General features: G+C 38.0%; 1 protein-coding gene across 6 annotated transcripts in view; it reads right to left on the reverse strand.

Annotated features, from left to right (window-relative positions):
- NTNG1 (netrin G1) overlaps positions 1-24,704 on the reverse strand; it is a 357,837-nt gene that overhangs the window by 66,348 nt on the left and 266,785 nt on the right. For all 6 annotated transcript variants that reach the window (XM_039460945.2, XM_003933377.4, XM_010343970.3 and 3 more), the window contains exon 5: positions 7,066-7,092. In XM_039460945.2, the coding sequence (XP_039316879.1) occupies positions 7,066-7,092 (27 nt within the window). The remainder of the gene's footprint in view (positions 1-7,065; positions 7,093-24,704) is intronic.

Genomic DNA, 24,704 nt, shown 5'->3' on the forward strand with positions numbered 1-24,704 from the left:
GGAAAGCCTAGAAAATAATCTATTTAGGGTAAATTTATTTAAGATATGGTGCTGTCAGTAAAGCTCAGTCTGGATTGGAAGCCCAGTTTTACCACTTGGACAAGTTCCTTAACTTCTTTGTGCCTAGCTTTTCTCATCTGCAAAACAGAATAATGACACGATCTGTTACTTGCTTATGTTAATTTTTTACATAACATAGGTTATGTGAATTATTATAATTTACATAACATAGGTTATGTAAATTACCTATGTTAATTTTTTAAATACTTGCTGTTGTCAAGACAGAAGGAGTTAATATTTGCTTGGCATCATAGTGGACCTTCAATAAATGTTAGTTCATTCTATTTGTGGTTGCTATTGTAAATACAAATCAGATTACTGTACTATAAACAATTGTTACTGACTCAAAGTAGGAAAAAATAATGTCTTCCCCTATTTTTTTCAATGTTAATTGTGCTTAAAGCAAGTGATTCTGATAAGTTGAAAGGATCTCTTAAGATACAGCTTACTTTAGAGAATAATCCAATTATAGGGCCTTTATCAAATACTATTATTCAGAAAGCAATACAAATTATTTTGTAACACTGTGTAAAAATATTTGATTTTTAACCTTTAAAAATAAGAAAATGGTAATTTCTAAATTTCTTTTGGTTTAGAAGTACGTCAGCTTAGAATATGAATCAAATAGGTAGTTTCTCCATTTTTTTAAAGAACTTACCTCCAAAACTGTTACATAACAATTTAGTTGTGGCACTTGAAATCAATTTTTATGAATGAGAAAACTTGAGAATTTGGTTATTAAAATGAGACTCTGGAAGGAAATATTTTCCTCTTCTGCACCCAAGGAAAGCTCTCTGCATTGTAAGTTGAAGAAAACTGTGATAGAATTGCTAAACCTGACTGTCTAGGACTGAGTCAAGCTACAAAGCAAGCTTGAAGCAGAAAGCTAAAGACAGTTTACTGACATCAAGAAAGCTCTGGGGGTAGAGTTGCTTTAGAATATTAAGTTGTCTTCTATCACACCTGCCATTTATGGAGCCGCTTTCAAGTCACTTAAAGGATGGCCTTTAAGTACATTGTAAAATGTAACTTTCCGATTAAGGAGAATGTTTTCTGATTTTCTCCTAGTATTTTCTACCACTTAATAGCTCGTATTTTTAGTTTAATTTATATAAATAAGGTGAATTCTAATGTCATGGTAGAATGAAAAAGGTCCTAGTTTGGAAATTGGACATTGAGCTGGAATTCTGGCTAGGTCATTATTCAGATGCTTTAGGGAATTCATTTAAGACTTGGTTGCCTGGTATGAAAATGATGAGGTGGATGAGTTGCTTTTTTATTAAGTTTCCTAACAATACTAATGCTTACGTGATTTTTGATTCTAAAATATGGCAACTTGTGAGAAACAGGGTACCACCATGATATGGTATGCCACTGCTGAGAGGACATTAGTGAACCTTCCTTTCACATTCTCCTTCCCTGGCATATAAAGAAAACATCTGGTGGAGAAAAAATTACAAGGTCCCTTTGGGTTTATATAGTCACTGCTGCCATTCTTCAGGAAATCTGAAAAGCTGCATTTTTTTTTTTTTTTTTTTTTTTTTTTTACTTAAAAAAATGTTTAGGCACACACCACATTTGGGATGGAAATAACATTATTGATGCCTAGAAAGAAATCCACAGGAAACTCTAAAGTTCTACAGTAGAAATCCCTAGAGCCTTGGAGGTAATGTTAACATCTTCACAGCAACTCCATACTCTCAGAAATACAGCATCATTAGACTGGTGATGGGGAAAACAGAGGTTAGTGTGATAACGGTAGAGTTCTCCTTGAGATGGCATATAGAATTTTATTTTGTTATAACCAGCTACCTTGATGAAGAAAAATTTTTGGTTTACTGGTGCAGAGCATGTATAATCATGCTTCCGCAACCACAATTTGCATAGCTAATTTCATGAACTGTTTCATGTTCTATAAAATATCTGACATCTATACATTTTCCCTGTTCCTTAATATAAGAAGAAAGTTTGGTGGTGGAGGAAATAGCATATTTTGAAAGGGGGATGTCACAGTCCTCCATCCCTGTCCTCAGACACCATGCTTGTAAGTTCTCCAGCTGACAACACAATAAGGAATTCCAAAATGAGTTCTGACTTTTCTCCAGGACTCTACAGTTCCCTGCATAGAAAGGGGTCAATTAGGGACCAACAGGTCTTCTAAGGCACAGTGTAATGGATTGAAAAAAGTCTAGGGTAGGAGTCAATAAATCTAGAATTTTTCTTTTCTTTTCTAATCTCTTCCACTTGGTATAATGCTAAGAGTGTAGCCTCTGCAGTCAGATAGGCATTCCTGGCTGTACTGCAGTGAGCAAGTTATGTGGCCACTCTAAACCTCAGATTCACCATTTGTAAAATAGAATTTAGACATGTGGTAATATCTCCCTACAATCACTTTTACTAGGCAGTGGAGTGGCTAGTTGGACAGCTCTCCATTGATAGTCCAAGAAGACTTCAATTGATACATCCTTGAAGTAACTGGCACAGTGTAGGAATTCACAGTTAACATATTTAAAGTTTCATCATTCAGGCTTCTGGAGATCTTGGCAAGTTTTTAAGCTAGGAATTTCCTGACCCACCAGAGATAACCGGCAAAGGCAGAGATATCAGCTCACACTTAAAAAAAAAGTGGCTTGACATTATAGAGTCACCTGGGAAAATGCTAACACATGATAAAGTTAATTTGCTCAAGGTGGGCAACTGTTGTCAATAAAGATTGGTAAACTCAGTGGATTTTTAAAAAATTTTAAGTAGGAGATGATTTCACCTCCTCCATTGGAATATTTGATTTGTTCTTCAGGATTAAAGAGGCAGCTATGTCCTAATGTTCATTCAATTTTAGGATAACCACAAGGTTTCATGAATGTGAAATGCTAGTTACACAAATATGAAATGGTTCTGTGATGAGGATACTGGGCACATGACAGTCCCATAGGCGTTTCACCTGGGACCTTAGCTTTCCTTCTAGAACATCAGCAAACAGTTCAAAATTAATGTAGCACACCATGCAGTTTGCCATATCGCTACACTAGCCTGATAATTACATAAAACCTAATTAGTTAAAGGGCAATTCAAATGAAACTTTTATTTAGGGGATTTCTTTATTAAAGCAAAGCAAAGAAAAAACCAAACAAACACTTTGTAGTTCTCTGTATAGCATGACCGCAATTATTAATAACCCTTGGGTAGGAAAATGATTAAGCTTGTTATTTTCTTCACGATCCAGATTTCTACAGTAAATCAGTACTGCATAAAAATATTTGGATGCCGTATGGAAAACAACTTTTACAAGGTCTCCAACTGGCATAAAATGTTTTCAAGTATGAAAACATCTCTGGGCCTCCTCAACAGGCTGATAGATCCCTGCAGGTAGCACTTCCCTTGTTTAATGGTTTTGCCAATTAAATCAAATTAGAGATGATTTTTTAAACTCTGTGATGAAGGCACTGCTTATTATAAGATAAAACAGGAAAATCAGCTATTTCCCTTAAGTGAACTGTTGTTTAAATTTAGTAAGTTGGGGGTGGGGAACAGGCAAGGAATAGCCAAACACCTTCATCAATATTATATGCTTTATATAACATCAAGGCAGTCATTTGAAAGTAATTTAAGGAAATAATCTAGAGTCAGGTTCACAAAATGTTTACATCTCTTTTCTTTTGTTTGTATTCTATTTATTTCAAAACTCCAAGGGTTTTGAAATGGTCTTCCTTGATGTGATCTTCATTTTGTGGATGGTTTACCTTTAACCTCTGACTCATCTGTCATTCGCTTTTGTAAGAAGTGATAGTCACCCACACAAATGTATTTGCACATTAAGCCAATTCTTGCTGGTCTAATTATGCTTTTTATAATATACTGTTTAATATAATTTGTGTAATCATTTGCTTTTTAGGATCAAAGATTAGATGACATATATTAGAAGGTAAGGATCAGTTTATCACTTGAACAAAAACACCCACACCAAGCCAATATTACTTTGGATTATCAGCAGCAAAAAATGTTCACTTGGATAAAATTATGAATGTTTACTTATAAGTACATAATACATTTTATTAAAAAATGCAATCTGAAGGAATTCCTACCATATCAGGTAAAGTGAAAACATAGATCATAAGACTCAAAGGCTATCAGATTTATTTTGGGATTCATTAATTGTTGACAATATCACCAGTATTTTTTCAGCCATGGCCAAAGCATGTCAGAATGACTGAGTTCTAAGTCAAGTGCCCTTAGGACGATTGGGAAACCTACTCGTTAATAGATAGACAACAGCAGGTACGAATGATCTTAATGGGAAATTTGTTTCAAAAACATTTTTAGCAGATGATCAGAAAGGATGACCACTCTGTCCATTCATTTGAACCTTCATGTAGGCGTTGGCATTTTGAGATCTATACTGAAATTTATTAGGGCTCCAAAACCTATAATCACTGTGTATACAGCATATGTATGGAAACTGATGGTTACGTACATCAATAATCTACATCAATAATATACCTCATTTATTTTCCTTGAGATATACTGTGATAATCAGAGTCTCATGGGTGTTACATCTGTTATAATGGTATCTTTCTATGCAGTTAGTGAAATTATATTCATTTATTCCTTCTTTGGGGTAATGAAAAAAGCCCTGGCAAACTCCCATAACTTAGCTAAATATCTGAACAGCTTCCTCTACTCTGGCTTGCACCTCGAAAACCCCATTCCTGTGCCCTCTGAAACAGGCGGCAGTGACATCTACGTGTGAATTCTTGCCCTTTGCAGAGGAAAGGAATCCACGAATGCACACAACAAGCACCTTAGAAGCCCACAAAGAAGGAACTTTTGAATGCCATTAAAGCAGCCTAGAAGATACAATCATGTTTGATGGTTTTACTGTAAATCTCTTTACCTTAAAAGCCAGGCAACAGGCAAGCTAGTCATGTGTGATGTTGGGTGACCTCTGGAAGCTCTTACATCCTGCTTGCTGGAAATCTGAGAAAATACCCATTGCATTCTAAGCAGAACAGCCAGAGGCATATCGAAGGCAGGGTCTGAAATATCACTTTTAGTCAGAGGGTTTTTATTTGGAGTAAATTTTCCTAGGTTCTTGATAATAAACGTTTTTTCAAAGGCACAATGAAGCATCCTTTCAGGTCACCACTGATTTCAAAACAAAACAAAACAGAAATGTCTGGATTTGGTGTGTAAAAGGTCAACATCTGCTGATGCTCAGAGATGGGGGATGTGGTGGAGGCGGCCGAATGGGATGTCGAGTGAGCAGGACAGTTAGAGGGGCCATGCAACATACAACTGACACTCCAAACAGAGACACCCCAACGCCAAAGAACTACTTTTCCATCCATCCATTTCTGAAACTTCTGACAGGCCAGATCACGAGAGCAGCCTCAATAATCTGTGTCAGCTTGCTTCTGCTTGCTTCCCTGTGGCACTAAAATGCACGTGCAAATGCAACTGTAAGGCCTGAAAGGAGCACATTGTGGAGTATATATACAGTTTTAGGCAAATGCCAAGGGGCATGCTAAAGCAGAAAAATTAGACTGTTAGAGCCAAAGGTTTTCATTTGCAAGTTTGTAACACTGATACTGTTTCAACCAGATCACAAAGAGGATGCTGTAGCATCAGGCTGACTGATATCTCTAAATGGATGTGAACACTACTTCTATTTACAAAGTGGCCAATTTTCATGGCATTTACCACATCTAGTGCTTAAGAAATCAGTGTCCAGGCCTATTCACAAGCTCAAGTAAACAGGGTTGATTTATAAATTGGGAGACCTGACTGTGCATTTATAAGAAGCAGGAAGTTGCTTTATCCAGATTATCAGGGTATTGCTTTTTAGATGGATGCTGGGAATCACAATTATTCAATGGCTGTTTACACTGATCACAGTGCCTGGCACAGCACCTATACCTGTGAGGGGTGACACTACAGTGAAAATTCTCTCTACTTACCAGGCATAATCTTACTAATAAATCAGTAATTTATTTCCAATCAGTTACTTAGCAGTTGTTGAAAGATTTTAGCCAGCAGAGACAAAGGGTGCAACATATATAAATATCTAAAATTTTGCTGTTTAAAGTTATTGGCCATTTTCTTAATGCAAATTTCAGGCCTGGTATGAGGGCACCATTATTTTCCCCATGAAGAAGGAGCTACACCTGGTTCTCCCATGACAGCAGGGAGAAAGTTCTTTGTAGTGACACTGGAGAAGTGTTCTACAGACGATTAAAGAGGGGTTTCTCTTCAATTGCTTAGATTCATACTAACAAATTTATTGCAGGAATTTCTAGTACTCTTATTCAAAAATTCTGCACATATTTTTTTATACTCTTTCTCTATCAAACTCAAAGCTAAGTAGTCAAGAAGACATAGATCATTGTATTTGAGAAGGGAGAAATTAATGCACGGATTCTCTTTTTCCTTTACCCTTCCAGAAAGACTAGTGATCACAAACTTGCCTCTTTCAGGCCTTCACAAAACTGAGAGTGTAAGGTGTTAACCAAATTCCCTCGCCTTGGTTTCATGGACTTTTTCTTGAGTTCTGGTGAATCCACCCAAGGCATGCATTGGCTTTCATTTTCTGCTTTTTAAAATTATGTTAGAAATCCAAATCCAGTCTAAGAGAGAGAGAGTTCAATTTGTTTGTTGGTTATTAAGTATGGAAAAATAGGACTACTTATATTTTTGCTAAATGATGATGATTGTCTAAGTAATTGCACCTCAGTTTAGGTAGCCCTCATTGGTGAAGAGTATTTCAGGAAAGCCATAGCCCTGCCACGTTCATGGAGTTATGCACAAATAATAATTTTATCTGTGTTCTCACCAGATCTGTGCAGAAAATCAATGCAAAAATGCAATTCATAAAGAAAATACCCTATCACATCAGAAATGGACACTGGGAAAATAGATCTGAGGAGCTGAACGACAAAGCAAAGCTAGCCTAGACTTGGTTTGGTGTTTTGTTGTTGTTGTTGTTGTTGTTGTTGTTGTTGTTTTACTTACTACCAATACTGGAAATACTGGGGATACCTGGAGAGAAAGAAAACAACAAAGAAAAGCTGTTAGCTAGTTATTAGTATATAACATCTTCAACTTAATATAAAAATCTTAGAAACTTGACACTTGATAACATTCAGACTATTAGGAAATTAGCACACGCAAAATCTGTGTGTATATATGTATGCATATACACATCACACACACACACACACACACACACACACACACACACACACACACAAATTTCCAGCAACTACAACCATTCTGTTTTCATTCTAGAACTCCCGGGCTCATCAGAGTTGGGAAGTTAATACTCATTTCATTATCTGGTTCAAGTAAGCCTCATGACATCGAACATTAACCCTTAAGGTTAATGAACATTTGCATGTTGTTCAAAATAAGATAATAAACCAGGCTTATATAATGGGCACAGAGTACCAAATATACACTGTGTGGACCTTTGCAAATATATTCACGTATACAATAGACCTTTGAAAACGTGTTATGAGATGCATGTGTTAGCTGTTGAAAATCACTTGGCATTTTATTTGATTAATTTCATATAATCATCATTTTTATTCCTCTTTTACTTGTCAGATATGTGGATTAAACTCTGTAATAGAAACTTAATTGAGAGGAATAATTCAAGAATACATTAGGTTGTTCATATTGATCATGGACTTCATCGATTTTTCAGCTTTCATTTTAATTTACAAGTTGTGCTAAGGTAGTGGAGCCATTTCAGAATGTGGCTGGACTTGGTATAAATGTGAACATGAATTTAGTCTGTATCCGGATTCAAATTCCTAACTACACAATATAGTTCTGTGGCCAAGAGTCTGGGCTCAGAAATCAGGCTGTCTGAATCTGATGTTTGACTCCAACTCCTAAATTTGACCTTGTGGCAAGCTGCTTATCCTCAGTAGGTCAGTCTTTAAAAAACAACAACAACAACAAAAAAAAAACAAAAACAAAAAAAACCAAACAACAACAACAACAAAAAAACAAAACCTCTTAGGATTGTTGCAAGAGTTCTATAAACTGATAGATGTAAAGCACTCAGAGTATTGCTTGACAGGTAGTATGTACTAGATCTATCTTTGCTACGATTACTATTATTGTTATTGCTCATTCACCAAGCAACATTATGATAGATGCTGTTAATTAAAAGCCAGAGATTTACATCTTCACCACTAATTTGGGTAGCTGTGTGGGTGAGAGCATGTGATGGGAATCACACAGTACTCAGTGAGAATTCTGCTTTACTATTGCTTAGCTGGGTGATTTTAGACAAGTCTGCTGGCTTCTCTGCACTGTTTCCTCAACTAAAAAAGGGCTAGTAAGATCTGCATAGGGATGCCATGAGGATTGAATGAGATAATCCATAAAAATGTCTGACACATGGTTTGCAGCCAATAAATAATAGCTGTTAAAGAGTTGTTCAGACTTGTTCTTCATGTCGTTGAAGTATAGTAACAGGTGGTAACTGTAAAAATCATTAAGCTTCTATTTTAGTATTTATCTTTGAACAACAGCTCTTGATTTATTTTAACTAATCATGGTAGCTTGCTTGGAGATTTCTAGCTTTGTATTCTTTAAGACCAAGAACTATTTTCCTATTTTGTAGTGGGTAGGAGAGAATAAGAAATTAAGGGTTACTATGATTTTTTTAAAACCCTGGAAAGAATGAAGTCTGAATTTTAGTTATTAGAATCATAAAAAATATATTGATTTTAAATGCTCAGAGTTTGTAGTGCTTCAGCTTAATTGCTGATCAACTAAAATTGGAAATCCAAATTTCCATTTCCATGTTTTAACTCTATCCTATGAATTTCAAGCTGAATATGATTTCTGCAAAGGACTGCTGAATTCCTGACCTGACACTTCAATCGACTACCTTTGCTGCAGTGTGACAGTGACTTGGTACTGAATCTTTTTTTCTTTTGCAAATCCCCTGTTGAGTGAGGTATGATGGCAGCATCATAATTTTAGTATCAATTGCAGAAGTTCCAAATTTCCCCATGATTGAAAATACTGCTCCATTGCAAGGCATTGCTTGCCTCTTGTAATCCATCAAAAAGAATGGAAGTTGGAATGGCGGGAAGAGACTTCTCAAGTGTTTACAAACTTAAATGGCGCTAGAAGGCCAGGCATTATGCAAGGCAGAGCTCTCAGGGTGTTTGGCACGATACAATGAAGAATAAACTCACAAGAGTGTTTGATGCAGGACCTGCTGCAGCTGAGTACTTTAGAAAGATGCATAAATTTTTTCATTCCTTTGGGGATACCAGTGCAGGGAAGCAATGTTCATTCTAAGTACAAAAACCTCACCAAGTAAGGATATTAGGAGATTTTGTTTTTCTCATGAAGATGTTTTCTATTATCTAATGTTGGATGCTTAAAATTCAGGCTGTTCCTCATTTTGTGGCTTACAATTTTTTGAGATGCTGCCAGATGAGTCATTTTTTTTATTCCTCTGCTGTAAAATGGGAATCGCTTAGAAAAGATTTTTAAGCTGCTCATTTGAATAAAGACCTTTGAAGCTGAAAATATCTGAACACCAAGGGATGTCCACTAGCACATTTTAAAATATCATTATTTCTTCGAATGCTTCTTATTTTAATGTCCAAATACCTTGTTTTTCGTTCTCTGCAGATAACTTAAGAATTGAATAAACCCATAAATCCATTAAAAAGGCTACAAGTAAGCCAGGAGAACGTCCTCAAACACTCAAGGGAATAAGAGAGAGGCCTAGAAATGAACTGCAACAATTTATTTCATGAAAGGTGGGGTGTCTCTGGGGGTTTGTGATGAATGAATCAATGAATGCAATTCCATCTTATAACAAACAGTGACTGTACCTAAAAGTCACAGGAATGTGAGTCAGATTGTGCCCAGGAAAACTGTCTAGCCACATGTTGGCAGTTTTGTAACATTCTCTGTGAAGTGACAATTACCATGTAAAGAATATTATTACTTTTGAAACTGAGCTCCAAAGTCATTTCTCTCCTTCCTCCTCTGTATCCCTGATGTGAGTTAGCTACTCTCTCCTTTTGATGCCACAGCACTTTGCACATTGTAGAATGAGAACCTAGTAGATGAGAACCTCCATGATCAATGTATCCACTTGTTTTTGCATGTCTTAATTTGCTGAGGGCACAAGTTCCATGTCTTGTTCCTTTCTGTACCTGCTGTATCTGCCTGGGAAAGTGTCTGATTACATAAGAGTTGCTCAATGTACATTGGATCCAAAATGTACTACTCATTTCCATGAAAGTTTCTATCATTGTGAAAACATTGCTTTTAGTCAAAGTATGAGTTTATCCCCTATAAAATGTTCCACTGAGACATTTCTCAGAGTTCAGGATTAATGGACATTAATTATTAATATTAATAATAAATATTATCTTTGAACACATCCTCCATTCTTATAACAAGAGTTATGCAGTGGACAAATTCCTTTTACCACTTTGCCTTCTATGAAACTCAGAGCCCAGTTTGATACTCAACTGGGGAAACTGTTTAGCATTTAATGTCTGGCCTATTTCCTTTCTATTCCTTTTCTTGGATCTTCTGTTAAAATTTCATTTTTTGATACTCTTATTTGTATTTGTCTTTTTTCCTGACATACCCAGGGACGAGTGCAGACTTTGTGGGGCATAAAATGTGTACAATTCTGGGTCCTCTCCTTAAGAAATAGAACATAACATTAAACTATAAAATTAGCTATATATATATTTTTTAATTTAGAAGGAGTCAGTGAGGGATCCTGAAGTTTAAGCTCCATTAGCTTAAATTCGACTCCAGAACAACCGCAAAAATACTTGGGAAAGATAAAGAGATGATAGGTAAATTAAAAAGAAGGAAGGAAGATACTAGGTAAGTTAGTTCAGAAAGAGTGTTAAAAAAAATGAAAGCTGAAAGGGATTTAAGACCTCTCATTTAGCCCTATCATTTTATAGAAGAGGCATAAAGAGATTCCAGTGCCTTGTCCAAGTGCACCCTTTTAGAGTCAACATCGGAGCATGTAATTTCTAGTCCCTGTGTGAGATATTGCTAAGCTTGTGCTGAGGAAATGAAGCACAGGTGTGCATGTTTTTTTTTTTTTTTTTTTTTTTCTTGAGACAGAGTCTAGTTATGTCACCCAGGCTGGAGTATAATGGCTCAATCTTCGCTCACTGAAACCTCCACTTTCCGGGTTCAAGTGATTCTCCAGCCTCAGCCTCCCAAGTAGCTGGGATTACAGGCACATGCCGACATGCCTGGCTAATTTTTGTATTTTTAGTAGAGACAGGGTTTCGTTGTCTTGATCAGGCTGGTCTCGAACTCCTGACCTTATGTGATCCACCCCCCCTTGCCCTCCCAAAGTGCTGGGATTATAGGTGGGAGCCACCACTGCTGACCTCGGTGCATGAGTTTTAACAGAAGTTTCTGCAATTAGTATTATGTTACCATTAATGCTTCTTCTAGAATCGAAATGTCACTTCAGCCACAGAAATACATATGTGTTGAGTAAGCCAAATGGCCATTATGCTACCGCATGATGAAAAAATGAGAAAGCACTTGCCTTGTAGGTAGTTGGAATTAATCTTTCCTCAATCAACCCTTCCTTCTCCCCTATTTATTTTAATGTCTGTTTTAAAGATATTCTGCTGCAATTAGGGGGATGAGATCCTAGTAGAATTACACAATACAATAATGTGATATTTTCTTTCTTTAAAATAATTTTACTACTCTCTCAACCAAGTAAATAGCTTAAGGGGACACAATTATGCTTAAGGAAGTCAAAATCATGAAGATCTCAAAAATAAATACCCTCATCTTCAGAAGCAGATTAATGCAGTCCTAAAAGCCGTAAATCCTTTTGAGAATCAATGGAAGATTCAGCAGTTTTTCATCAGGAAGGAAGCAGAAGGGATAAGGATTTGGCATGCTTCAAATTGAGGGGAAAAATTACTACTGTTGTGATAGATGGTTTCAAAAACCCATCAAGTAGGTAACTAGATCTTCTTATAGCCAGACTGCAGCCATCAGAAACTCGAACTCCAAAAAAAACTTCTTTGAGTTGAAGAAAAGGTAGATAATGAGTAGTAGACATTCTGCAGATTCATTTGTATTCCAGAGGAATTATTTCCAATGCCCTTCCAGTCCTGACCCCTAGTATAAACTGCCGTTGATAGGAGATGCAGTGGCTTGTCTCCCAGGAACTTGAAAGTGAGGGAAGTAAGATCGCCTTCAAAAAATAGGCTGTGAAATGATCATACAAATGATCCAAGCAGAGATAGCTACAGTCATCTTAACAGCAGTAGCAGTGCTGGGGGCCCGAGTATGTGCAGCAGACTCAACAGAGGTGAGATTAACCTGACTTACCATGTTAACATACCTGAAGAGTGGAAGAACTAGCTAATCAGAAAGTAGAAGCCTCACAAAAGCAGCATCCAGACACATATGGTGACAGTACCATCCTATCATGCTCTCAAGAGTGCGAGTGGTAACCTGTAACCTTTCAGACTTTCAGTGTCCTGTTGGCATGAAGAAGGCTGACCCTATGGCAGGATGGATGGGTCAGGATGCTTCAGCCTGATGTTATTAACATTCAAGTCATTTAAATTTCCTGATACCATGCTCACCAAGCAACCTCCTGATTATTATCTGATTCTGCATGTAGACTTAATTACAGGAAAGAATACACTGGTCATAAGGACTTGAACATTTTTGAACACCATAACAGTTATTTCATATTGTGGATAAACAGACAGGCAGTTGGCCACAATATATCTCCCCACATAGCTGCTGTCTCCAAGGGGAGAATCTGCTGCCTATGTGCTGGGTCTCAGGGAAAACATAATGACCATAGCAGGTAATTGAACTGTTGCTTACTGTGTGCCCGGGACTGTCTAAATGCCTTACATGTACTAATCCATTTAATTTTTATGACAATATTATGATTGTCAATAATTATAATTATTGACAATCATATTATGTCAGATCTGATTATGAAGTCGGTAATCAGGCTGATTTTACAGATAGAGAAAACTCAAACACATAGAAGCTAAGTAACTTGCCCAAGATCATCTCAATCTGTTGGGAAGGAAATTTGAGCCCAGAGTCTAGGTACGAGAATTGGGCCCATGACCACCATTTTATACTCTCTTTCCATTTTTTCAGGGCCCAGTCTTTATTACTCAGCCTTCAAATTTAAAAAATGAAAAACTATGAAAACTGCAATGTTGTAAAAATGTCTCTGCCATATGACCTAATATGATTTGAACTAACTTGGTGGCAAAACTGTACTGGAACTGATGTGAGAGTATTATTTATAGTTTTCCATCATTCCAGTTGTTGAGAATAATCAAGTTTGCTGTAGAAATATTAATACGTCTGATTAAACGGTGCTGCCTAATATTCTGCTGTGGGTATTGTTGTAGTATACATGCACTGTATTACCCTTACACAATCCTAAAGATTTTTTTAAATATATACTTTATTGCACTTTAGATTCTGGGGTACATGTGCAGAACATGCAGGATTGTTGCATAGGTACGTACATGGCAATGTAGTTTGCTGCCTCCATCCTCCCGGTACCTGTAGCTGGCATTTCTCCCCATGGTATCCCTCCCCAACTCCCTACCCACACTGTTCCTCCCCTATTCCGCCCCCAACAGACCCCAGTGTGTGATGCTCCCCTCCCTGTGTCCATGTGTTCTCATTGTTCAACACCCACCTATAAGTGTGAACATGCGGTGTTTGATTTTCTGTTCTTGTGTCAGTTTGCTGAGAATGATGGTTTGCAGATTCATCCACCTCCCTACAAAGGACACAAATTCATCATTTTTTATGGCTGCATAGTATTCCATGGTATATATGTGCCACATTTTCCTTGCCCAGTCTATCAACGATGGGCATTTGGGTTGGTTCCAGGTCTTTGCTATTGTAAACAGTGCTGCAATGAACATACATATGCATGTGTCTTTATAATAGAATGATATATAATTTATGGGGTATATACTCAGTAATGGGATTGCTGGGTCAAATGGAATTTCTATTTCTAGATCCTTGAGGAATTGCCACACTGTCTTCCACAATGGTTGAACTAATTTACATTCCCACCAACAGTGTAAAAGTGTTCCTCTTTCTCAACATCCTCTCCAGCATCTGTTGTCTATAGATTTTTTAATGTTCGCCATTCTAACTGGTGTGAGATGGTATCTCAATGTAGTTTTGATTTGCATTTCTCTAATGACCAGTGATGATGAGCATTTTTTTCATATGTTTGTTGGCCTCATATATGTCTTCTTTTGAAAAGTGTCTGCTCCTGTCCTTCACCCACTTTTGGATGGGTTTGTTTGTTTTTTTCTTGTAAATCTGTTTTAGTTCTTTGTAGATTCTGGATATTAGCCCTTTGTCAGATGGGTAGACTGCAAAAATTTTATCCCATTCTGTTGGTTGCCAGTTCACTCTAATGATTGTTTCTTTTGTTGTGCAGAAGCTCTGGAGTTTAATTAGATCCGATTTTTCTATTTTGGCTTTTGTTGCCAATGCTTTTGGTATTTTGGTCATGAAGTCCTTGCCTATGCCTATGTCCTGAATGGTTTTGCCTAGGTTTTCTTCTAGCATTTTATGGTGTTAGGTCTTATGTTTAAGACATTAATCCATCTGGAGTTAATTCTAGTGTAATGTGTCAGGAAGGAGTTCAGTTTCTGCTTTCTGCACATGGCTAGCCAGTTTTCCCAGCACAATTTATTAAACAGGGAATCCTTTCCCCATTGCTTGTTTTTGTCAGGTTTGTCAAAGATCAGATGGTTGTAGATGTGTGGTGTTGCCTCCAAGGCCTCTGTTCTATTACACTGGTCTATATCTCTGTTTTTGTACAAGTACCATGCTGTTTTGATTACTGTAACCTTGTAATATAGTTTGAAATCAGGTAGCATGATGCCTCCCGCTTTGGTCTTTTTGCTTAGAATTGACTTGGCTATGCGGGCTCTCTTTTGGCTCCATATGAAGTTTAAGGTGTTTTTTTCCAGTTCTGTGAAGAGGTCACAGGTAGCTTGATGGGGACAGCATTGAATCTTTTTTTAATTTTTTATTTATTTATCTTTTTATTGCATTTTAGGTTTGGGGGTACCTGTGAAGAACATGCAAGATTGTCGCATAGATACACTTGTGGCAGTGTGATTTGCTGTCTTCTTCCCCATCACCTATATCTGGCATTTCTCCCCATGCTTTCTCTCTCCAACTCCCCACCCCCAACTGTCCCTCTCTTATTTCCCCCCAACAGACCCCAGTGTGTGGTGCTCCCCTCCCTGTGTCCATGTGTTCTCATTGTTCAACACCCGTTTTTATGAGTGAGAACATGCAGTGTTTGATTTTCTGCTCTTGTGTCAGTTTGCTGAGAATGATGGTTTCCAGGTTCATCCATGTCCCTACAAAGGACATGAACTCATCGTTTTTGATGGCTGCATGGTATTCCATGGTGTATATGTGCCACATCTTCCCTGTCCAGCCTATCATCGATGGGCATTTGGGTTGGTTCCAGGTCTTTGCTATTGTAAACAGTGCTGCAATGAACATTCATGTGCACGTGTCCTTATAGTAGAACGATTTGTAATCCTTTGGATATATACCCAGTAATGGGATTCCTGAGTCAAATAGAATTTCTATTTCTAGGTTCTTGAGGAATCGCCACACTGTCCTCCACAATGGTTGAACTAATTTACACTCCCACCAACAGTGTAAAAGTGTTCCTATTTCTCCACATCCTCTCCAGCATCTGTTGTCTATACATTTTTTAATGATCACCATTCTAAGTGGTGTGAGATGGTATCTCAATGTGGTTTTGATTTGCATTTCTCTGATGACCAGTGATAATGAGCATTTTTTCATATCTTTGTTGGCCTCATGTATGTCTTCTTTTGTAAAGTATCTGTTCATATCCTTTGCCCACTTTTGAATGGGCTTGTTTTTTTCTTGTAAAACTGTTTTAGTTCTTTGTAAATTCTGGATATCAGCCCTTTGTCAGATGGGTAAACTGCAAAATTTTTTTCCCATTCTGTTGGTTGCCGAGTCAATCTAATGACTGTTTCTTTTGCTGTGCAGAAGCTGTGGAGTTTGATTAGGTCCCATTTGTCTATTTTGGCTTTTGTTGCTAATGCTTTTGGTGTTTTAGTCATTAAGTCCTTGCCTATGCCTATGTCCTGAATGGTTTTGCCTAGATTTTCTTCTAGGATTTTTATGGTGTTAAGTCTTATGTTTAAGTCTTTAATCCACCTGGAGTAAATTTTAGTGTAAGGTGTCAGGAAGAAGTCCAGTTTCTGCTTTCTGCACACGGCTAGCCAGTTTTCCCAACACCATTTATTAAACAGGGAATCCTTTCCCCATTGCTTGTTTTTGTCAGGTTTGCCAAAGATCAGATGGTTGTAGATATGTTGTGTCACCTCCAAGGCCTCTGTTCTGTTCCACTGGTCTATATCTCTATTTTGGTACTAGTACCATGCTGTTTTGATTACTGTAGCCTTGCAGTATAGTTTGAAGTCTGGTGGTGTGATGCCTCCTGCTTTGGTCTTTTTGCTTAGAATTGACTTGGCTATGCAGGCTCTCTTTTGGTTCCATATGAAGTGTAAGGTGTTTTTTTCCAGTTCTGTGAAGAAGGTCATTGGTAGCTTGATGGGGATAGCATTGAATCTGTAAATTACTTTGGCAATATGGCCATTTTCACGATATTGATTCTTCCTAACCATGAGCATGGAATGTTTCTCCATCTGTTTGTATCCTCTCTTATTTCATTGAGCAGTGGTTTGTAGTTCTCCTTGAAGAGGTCCTATATATTCCTTGTTAGCTGTATTCCTAGGTATTTTATTCTCTTTGTAGCAATTGTGAATGGTAGTTCATTCTTGATTTGGCTCTCTTTAAGTCTATTATTGGTGTTGAGGAATGCTTGTGAATTCTGCACATGGATTTTTTATCCTGAGAGTTTGCTGAAGTTGCTTATCAGTTTCAGGAGACTCTGGGCTGAGACGATGGGGTCTTCTAGATATACAATCATGTCATCTGCAAATAGAGACAATTTGACTTCCTCCTTTCCTATTTGAAAACCCTTTGTTTCTTTTTATTGCCTGATTACTCTGGCTAGAACTATATTGAATAGGAGTGGGGAGAGAGGGCATCCTTGTCTAGTGCCAGATTTCAAAGGGAATGCTTCCAGTTTTTGCCCATTCAGTATGATATTGGCTGTTGGTTTGTCATAAATAGCTTTTATTATTTTGAGATACGTCTCATCAATACCTAGTTTATTGAGGGTTTTTAGCATAAAGGTGCTGTTGAATTTTGTCTAAGGCCTTCTCTACATCAATTGAGATAATCATGTGGTTTTTGTCTTTGGTTCTGTTTATGTGGTGAATTATGTTTATGGACTTGCATATGTTGAACCAGCCTTGCATCCCTGGGATGAATCCTACTTGATCATGGTGGATAAGCTTTTTGATGTGCTGTTGCAATTGGCTTGCCAGTATTTTATTGAAGATTTTTGCATCTATGTTCATCATGGATATTGGCCTGAAGTTTTCTTTTCTCGTCAAGTCTCTGCCGCGTTTTGGTATCAGGATGATGTTGGTCTCGTAAAATGATTTGGGAAGCATTCCCTCTTTTTGGATTATTGGAATAGTTTCAGAAGGAATGCTACCAGCTCCTCTTTGTATGTCTTTTTCACGGTTTAGGCTTGGGAGGGTGCAAGTGTCCAGGAATTTATCCATTTCTTCCAGTTTTACTAGTTTATGTGCATAGAGTTGTTTGTAGTAATCTCTGATGATGGCTTGAATTTCTGTGGAATCTGTGGTGATATCCCCTTTATCATTTTTTATTGCATCATTTGGTTATTCTCTCTTTTCTTTTTTAATAATGTGGCTAGTGGTCTATTTTATTTATCTTTTCAAAAAACCAGCTCCTGGATTTATTGATTTTTTGTAAAGTTTTTTTTTTGTGTATCTCCTTCAGTTCTTTCTGATCTTAGTTATTTCCTGTCTTCTGCTAGGTTTTGAGGTTTTTCAATCTTGCTCCTCTAGCTCTTTCAATTTTGATGGTAGTGTGTCAATTTTTGATCTCTCCTTTCTTCTCATATGGGCACTCATTGCTATATATTTTCCTCTAGAGACTGTTTTAAATGTGTCCCAGAGATTCTGGTATGTTGTGTCTTCATTCTCCTTGGTTTTGAAGAACATCTTTATTTCTGCCTTCATTTCATTGTTTATCCAGTCAACATTCAAGAGCAAGTTGTTCAGTTTCCATGAGGCTGTGTGATTCTGAGTTTCTGAATTCTGAGTTCTAACTTGATTGCACTGTGGTCCAAGAGACTGTTTGTTATGATTTCCATTTTTTGCATTTGCTGAGGAGTGATTTGCTTCCAATTATGTGGTCAATTTTAGAGTAGGTGTGATGTGGTGCTGAGAAGAATGTATATTCTGTAGCACTGAATATTTAAATTACTTTGGGTAGTATGGCCATTTTCACAATATTGATTCTTCCTAACCATGAGCATGGAATGTTTTCCCAGCTGTTTGTGTCCTCTCTTATTTCCTTGCAAAATGGTTTGTAGTTCTCCTTGAAGAGGCCCTTTATATCCTTTGTTAGTTGTATTCCTAGGAATTTTATTCTCTTTATAGCAATTGTGAATGGCACTTTGTTCTTGATTTGGCTCTCTTTAAGTCTGTTATTTGTGTATAGGAATGCGTGTGATTTCTGCACATTGATGTTGTATCCTGAGACTTTACTGAAGTTGCTTATCAGTTTCAGGAGATTTTGGGCTGAGACAACGGGGTCTTCTAAATATACAATCATGTTGTCTGCAAATAGAGACAATTTGACTTCCTCCTTTCCTAATTGAACATCTTTTATTTCTTTTTCTTGCCTGATTGCTCTGGCTAGAACTTCCAATACTATATTGAATAGGAGTGGTGAGAGAGGGCATCCTTGTCTAGTGCCAGATTTCAAAGGGAATGCTTCCAGTTTTTGCCTATTCAATATGATATTGGCTGTGGGTTTGTCATAAATAGTTTTTATTATTTTGAGATACATTCTATTGATATCTAGTTTATTGAGAGTTTTTAGCATAAAGGGCTGTTGAATTTTGTTTAAGGCCTTCTCTGCATCTATTGAGATAATCATGTGGTTTTTGTCTTTGGTTCTGTTTATGTGATGAATTACGTTTATAGATTTGCATATGTTGAACCAGCCTTGCATCCCCAGGATGAAGCCTATTTGATCATGATGGATAAGCTTTTTGATGGGCTGCTGCAATTGGTTTGCCAGTATTTTATTGAAGATTTTTGCATCTATGTTCATCATGGATATTGGCCTAAAGTTTTCTTTTCTTGTGGAGTCTCTGCCAGGTTTTGGTATCAGGATGATATTGGTCTCATAAAATGATTTGGGAAGGATTCCCTCTTTTTGAATTGCCTGGAATAGTTTCAGAAAGAGTGGAACCAGCTCCTCTTTGTTTGTCTGGTAGATTTCAGCTGTGAACTCATCTGGACCGGGGATATTTTTGGTTGGTAGGCTATTAATTCCTGCCTCAATTTCAGCCCTTGTTATTGGTCTATTCAGGGTTTCAAATTCTTCCTTGTTTAGGCTTGGGAGGGTGCAAGTGTCCAGGAATTTATTCATTTCTTCCAGGCTTCCTGGTTTATATGCTTAGAGTTGTTTGTAGTAATCTCAGATGGCAGTTTCTATTTCTGTGGAATCTGTGGTGATAGCCCTTTTACTGTTTCTTATTGCATCTTTTTGATTATTCTCTCTTTTCTTATTAATCTTGCTAGTGGGCTGTCTATTTTGTTGATCTTTTCAAAGAACCAGCTCCTAGATTTATTGATTTTTTTTAAGGTTTATTTTTGTGTCTCTATCTTTCTCAGTTCTGCTCTGATTGTAATTATTTCTTGTCTTCTGCTAGGTTTTGAGTTTTTTTGATCTTGGTCCTCTAGCTCTTTCAATTTTGATTATAGAATGTTGATTTTAGATCTTTCCTTGTTTTTCATATGGGCATTTATTGCTATATATTTTCTTCTAGACACTGCTTTAAATGTGTCCCAGAGATACTGGTACACTGTGTCCTCATTCTCCTTGGTTTCAAAGAACACCTTTATTTCTGCCTTCATTTCATTGTTTATCCACTCAACATTCAAGAGCCAGTTGTTCAGTTTCCATGAAGTTGTGTGGTTCTTAGTTAGTTTCTCAATCCTGATTAAGAATTTGATTGCACTGTAGTCAGAGGGATGGTTTGTTATGATTTCCATTCTTTTGCATTTGCTGAGGAGTGATTTACTTCCAATTATGTGGTCAGTTTTAGAGTAGGTGTGATGTTGTGCTGAGAAGAATGTATATTCTGTGGATTTGGGGTGGAGAGTTCTGTAAATGTCTATTAGGTTTGCTTGGTCCATATCTCAGTGCAAGTCCTGGATATCCTTGTTAATTTTCTATCTTGTTATCTGTCTAACATTGACAGTGGAGTGTTAAAGTCTCCCAATATTACTTCGTGGGAGTCTAAGTCTCTTTGTAGGTCATTAAGAACTTGCTTTATGTATCTGGGTGCTCCTGTATTGGGTGTGTATATATTTAGGATAGTTAGCTCTTCTTCTTGCATTGATCCTTTTACCATTATGTAATGCCCTCCTTTGTTTCTTTTGATCTTTTTTGGTTTAAAGTCTATTTTATCAAAAACTAGTATTGCAACTCCTGCTTTTTTTTTTTTTTCCTCACCATTTGCTTGGTGAATATTCCTCCATCCCTTTATTTTGAGCCTATGTGTGTCCTTGCATGTGAGATAGGTTTCCTGGATACAGCTCACTGATGGGTTTTGACTTTTTATCCAATTTCCCATTTTGTGTCTTTTGATTGGGGCATTTAGCCCATTTACATTTAAGGTTAATATTGTTATGTGTGAATTTGATCCTGCCATGTTGATGCTAGCTGGTTTACCCATTAGTTGACACAGTTTCTGCATTGCATCGATGCTCTTTACCATTTGGTACATTTTTGGAGTGGCTGGTACTGGTTGCTCCTTTCTATGTTTAGTGCTTCTTTCAGGAGCTCTGGTAAGGCAGGCCTGGTGGTGATGAAATCTCTGAGCAATTGCTTGTTCATAAAGGATTTTATTTCTCCTTTATTTATGAAGCTTAGTTTCGCTGGATATGAAATTCTAGGTTGAAAGTTCTTTTCTTTAAGGATGTTGAATATCGGCCCCCACTGTCTTCTGGCTTGTAGGGTTTCTGCTGAGAGATACACTGTGAGTCTGATGGGCTTCCCTTTGTGGGTAACCCAACCTTTCTCTCTTGCTGCCCTTAGCATTTTTTCCTTCATTTCAATCCTGGTGAATCTGACAATTATGTGCCTTTGGGTTGCTCTTCTTGAGGAATATCTCTGTGGTGTTTTCTGTATTTCCTGGACTTGAATATTGGCCTGCCTTGCTAGGTTGGGGAAGTTCTCCTAGATAAAATCCTGAAGAGTGTTTTCCAGCTTGGATTCATTCTCTCCATCACATTCAGGTACACCTATCAAATGTAGATTAGGTCTTTTCACATAATCCTATATTTCTTGGAGGCTTTGTTCTTTTCACTCTTTTTTCTCTAATCTTGCCTTTTCATTTCTTTTCATTAAGTTGATCTTCAATCTCTGATATCCTTTCTTCTGCTTCATCAATTTGGCTATTGGAACTTGTGTATGCTTCGTGAAATTCTTGTGTTGTGTTTTTCAGCTCCATCAATCATTTATATTCTTCTCTAAGCTGGTTATTCTTGTTAGCATTTCGTCAAACCTTTTTTCAAGATTCTTAGTTTCTTTGCATTGGGTTGGAACATGCTCTCTTAGCTCAGATAAGTTTATTACCTCCCACTTTCTGAGGCCTGTTTCTGTCAATTCATCAGACTCATTCTGCATCCAGCTTAGTTCCCTTGCTGGTGAGGAGTTGTGATCCCTTGCAGGAGGAGAGGCTTTCTGATTTTGGGTGTTTTCCTCCTTTTTGTGCTGATTTCTTCCCATCTTTGTGGATTTATCTACCTGTGGTCTTTGTAGTTGGTGACTTTCAAATGGGGTCTCTGAGTGGACGTCCTTTTTTTTGATGATGAAGTTATTTCTTTCTGATTTTTAGTTTTCTTTCTAACAGTCAGTCAGGCCCCTCTGCTGTATGACTGTTGGAGGTCAACTCCAGGCCCTGCTTGCCTGGGGATCACCTGCGGCGCATGCAGAACAGTAACAGTTGCTGCCAGTTTCTTCTGTTATCTTTGTCCCAGAAGGATACCCACCAGATGTCAGCCTAAGCTCTCCCTTACGAGGTGTCTCTTTGGATATATGGGAGTCAGGGAGCTGCTTGAGGAGACAGTCTGTCCCTTACAGGAGCGCAAGTGCTGAGCTGGGAACTCCGTTGTTCCTTTCAGAGCTGGAGGGCAGGTATGTTTATATCTGCTGCAACAGAATTCATAACCGCCTTTTTTTCCCAGGTGCTCTGTTCTGGGAAGGTGGGGCTTTAGTTATAAGTTCCTGTCATTCTGCTGCCTTTTTTCTGAAATGCCCTGCCCAGTGAGGAGGTAGCCTAGTCACAGTCTGCTAGCAGAGGCATTGCTGAGCAGCTGTGGGCTCTGCCCAGCTGCTGTGTGAACTTCCTTGAGGCTTTATTTATAGAGGTATAGTTAGAACTGCCTCGATAATGGTGGACTGCCTAGGTAATGGTACTATCTCTGTAATGGTGGATTGCCTCTGTAATGGTGGACTGCCTTGGTAATGGTGGATGGCCTTGGTAGTGGTGGACTGCCTCGGTAATGGTGGATGCCTTTCCCCCCCACAGAGCTGGCCCTGGACTATCCCAGGTCCAGCTGTGCTTGCTGTGAAACTCTCAATCCAGAGCATTTAAGATTGCTGGTCTTTGTCGGGGTGGAAACCACCAAGCCACATCACCTGGCTCCCTGTTTCAGCCCTCTTTTTTTCACTTGAATAGGCAACTCTGTCTCCCAGGCATTCCAGGCACCAGCTGAAATGGCTGCCCAGATTCTGTGAGTTTTTGTGTGGAGACTCACTGTGCCAGCTGTTTCAGCCTGCTGGAAACTTGTGGTGCTTTTCCACCCAGGAATCTCCTGGTGTGTGGGCAGTAAAAACTTGTTTGGAAATGTGGTGATCACTTGCCCTCTGTGTTCTTGCTGGGAACTGTACTCCAGAGCTGTTCCTATTCGGCCATCTTGTGTCTATCTCCTCTACAATCCTAAAGATGTTGAATTCCAAATCACATCTGGTCCAATGAGAGACCATAGACTGGTGGTTGTACATGAATAACTTGGTATTCTGGTTTTCAATACTGGGACTACAAGCTTGGTCATACACATATGAGGAAGAACCTCTCTTACTGTGCTGACAAAATTAGGTTTTACATGAGCCTGAAAGGCTGGTACTTAAGCTACCCAGGCAGTCAACGTCCCTTGGGGAGGCCTGTGAAAACCCATCATCCAATGTGCCATCCAGATGATTGGATTGGCCATGAGCACCAGTGAGACTTTTTCCTATTGAAGTTGCTCCCCCAGCACTCAGATGGTCTCTCCTATAGGAGATTGAAGGCTCTTTTGTTGGAGCTGGTGACCTGTGAAGGCCACATATTCTAGGATATACAAGAAGATAAATGGGAGGCCAATGTAGCCATGTGCACATTATAGGGCTATTAGGTTTACTTATACATTCACAAAAGTAATTCCACAAATGGCTCGAGAGTGGTGGCTCATGCTTGTAATCCCGGCACTTTGGGAGGCTGAGGCGAGTGGATCACCTGAGGTCAGGAGTTCAAGAGCAGCCTGGCCAACATGGTGAAACCTTGTCTGTACTAAAAATACAAAAATTAGCTAGGTGTGGTGGCGGGTGCCTGTAATCCCATTTACTCAGGAGGCTGAGGCAGGAGAATCATTTGAACCAGAAGGCAGAGGTTGCAGTGAGCCCAGATCATGCCATTGCACTCCAACCTGGGCAACAAGCAAGACACCATCTCAAAAAAAAAAAAAAAAAAAAAATCCATAAATGTTGATGAAGACAAGGAAAAAAACATGGACCCATTCTTAAACTACTCACATTTTAGTTCCTATAGTGAAAAAGACTTAAGTTTAAATCTTGCTCTGTCATGCATTAGCTATGGGACTTTGGACAACTTAACCTTTCTGTGTCTGCATTTCTTTATCAGTAAAATGAGGATAATAATAGTACATATCCCATGAGGACGTTGTGGGGACTTAAACCAATAAAACACATAAACTACGTCATGAAGTATAAAAGCCCGTAGTAAACTTAATAAATGGTAGCTATCACTATTATAATAATTTTGGTTAAAGATAGTTGACCAATTGAAAGTCTACACACATTATTAAGAATTGAGAGAGAGACAGAAGTAACTGATTTTGCACAGGAGAGTCTAGGCAGGCTTCAATGAGGCATCGAGGAGCAGTCTTGAAAAATGAGCAGAATTTCAATATAGAGCAAAGAGAAAAATGCTTTAGGGGAAAGAAATGAATTTAGTATCTAGCATATTGACTTTGAGATCTTTACTGACAGCTGAAAAATTTTTCTGAATTTATTAGAAAGATTGAAGCTAGAATTGGTTGATTACTATTAAATCAATAATACCAAGATCT

This window comes from Saimiri boliviensis, chromosome 11 (assembly GCF_048565385.1).
Source record: "Saimiri boliviensis isolate mSaiBol1 chromosome 11, mSaiBol1.pri, whole genome shotgun sequence".
In the NCBI taxonomy this organism is placed as follows: domain Eukaryota; kingdom Metazoa; phylum Chordata; class Mammalia; order Primates; family Cebidae; genus Saimiri; species Saimiri boliviensis.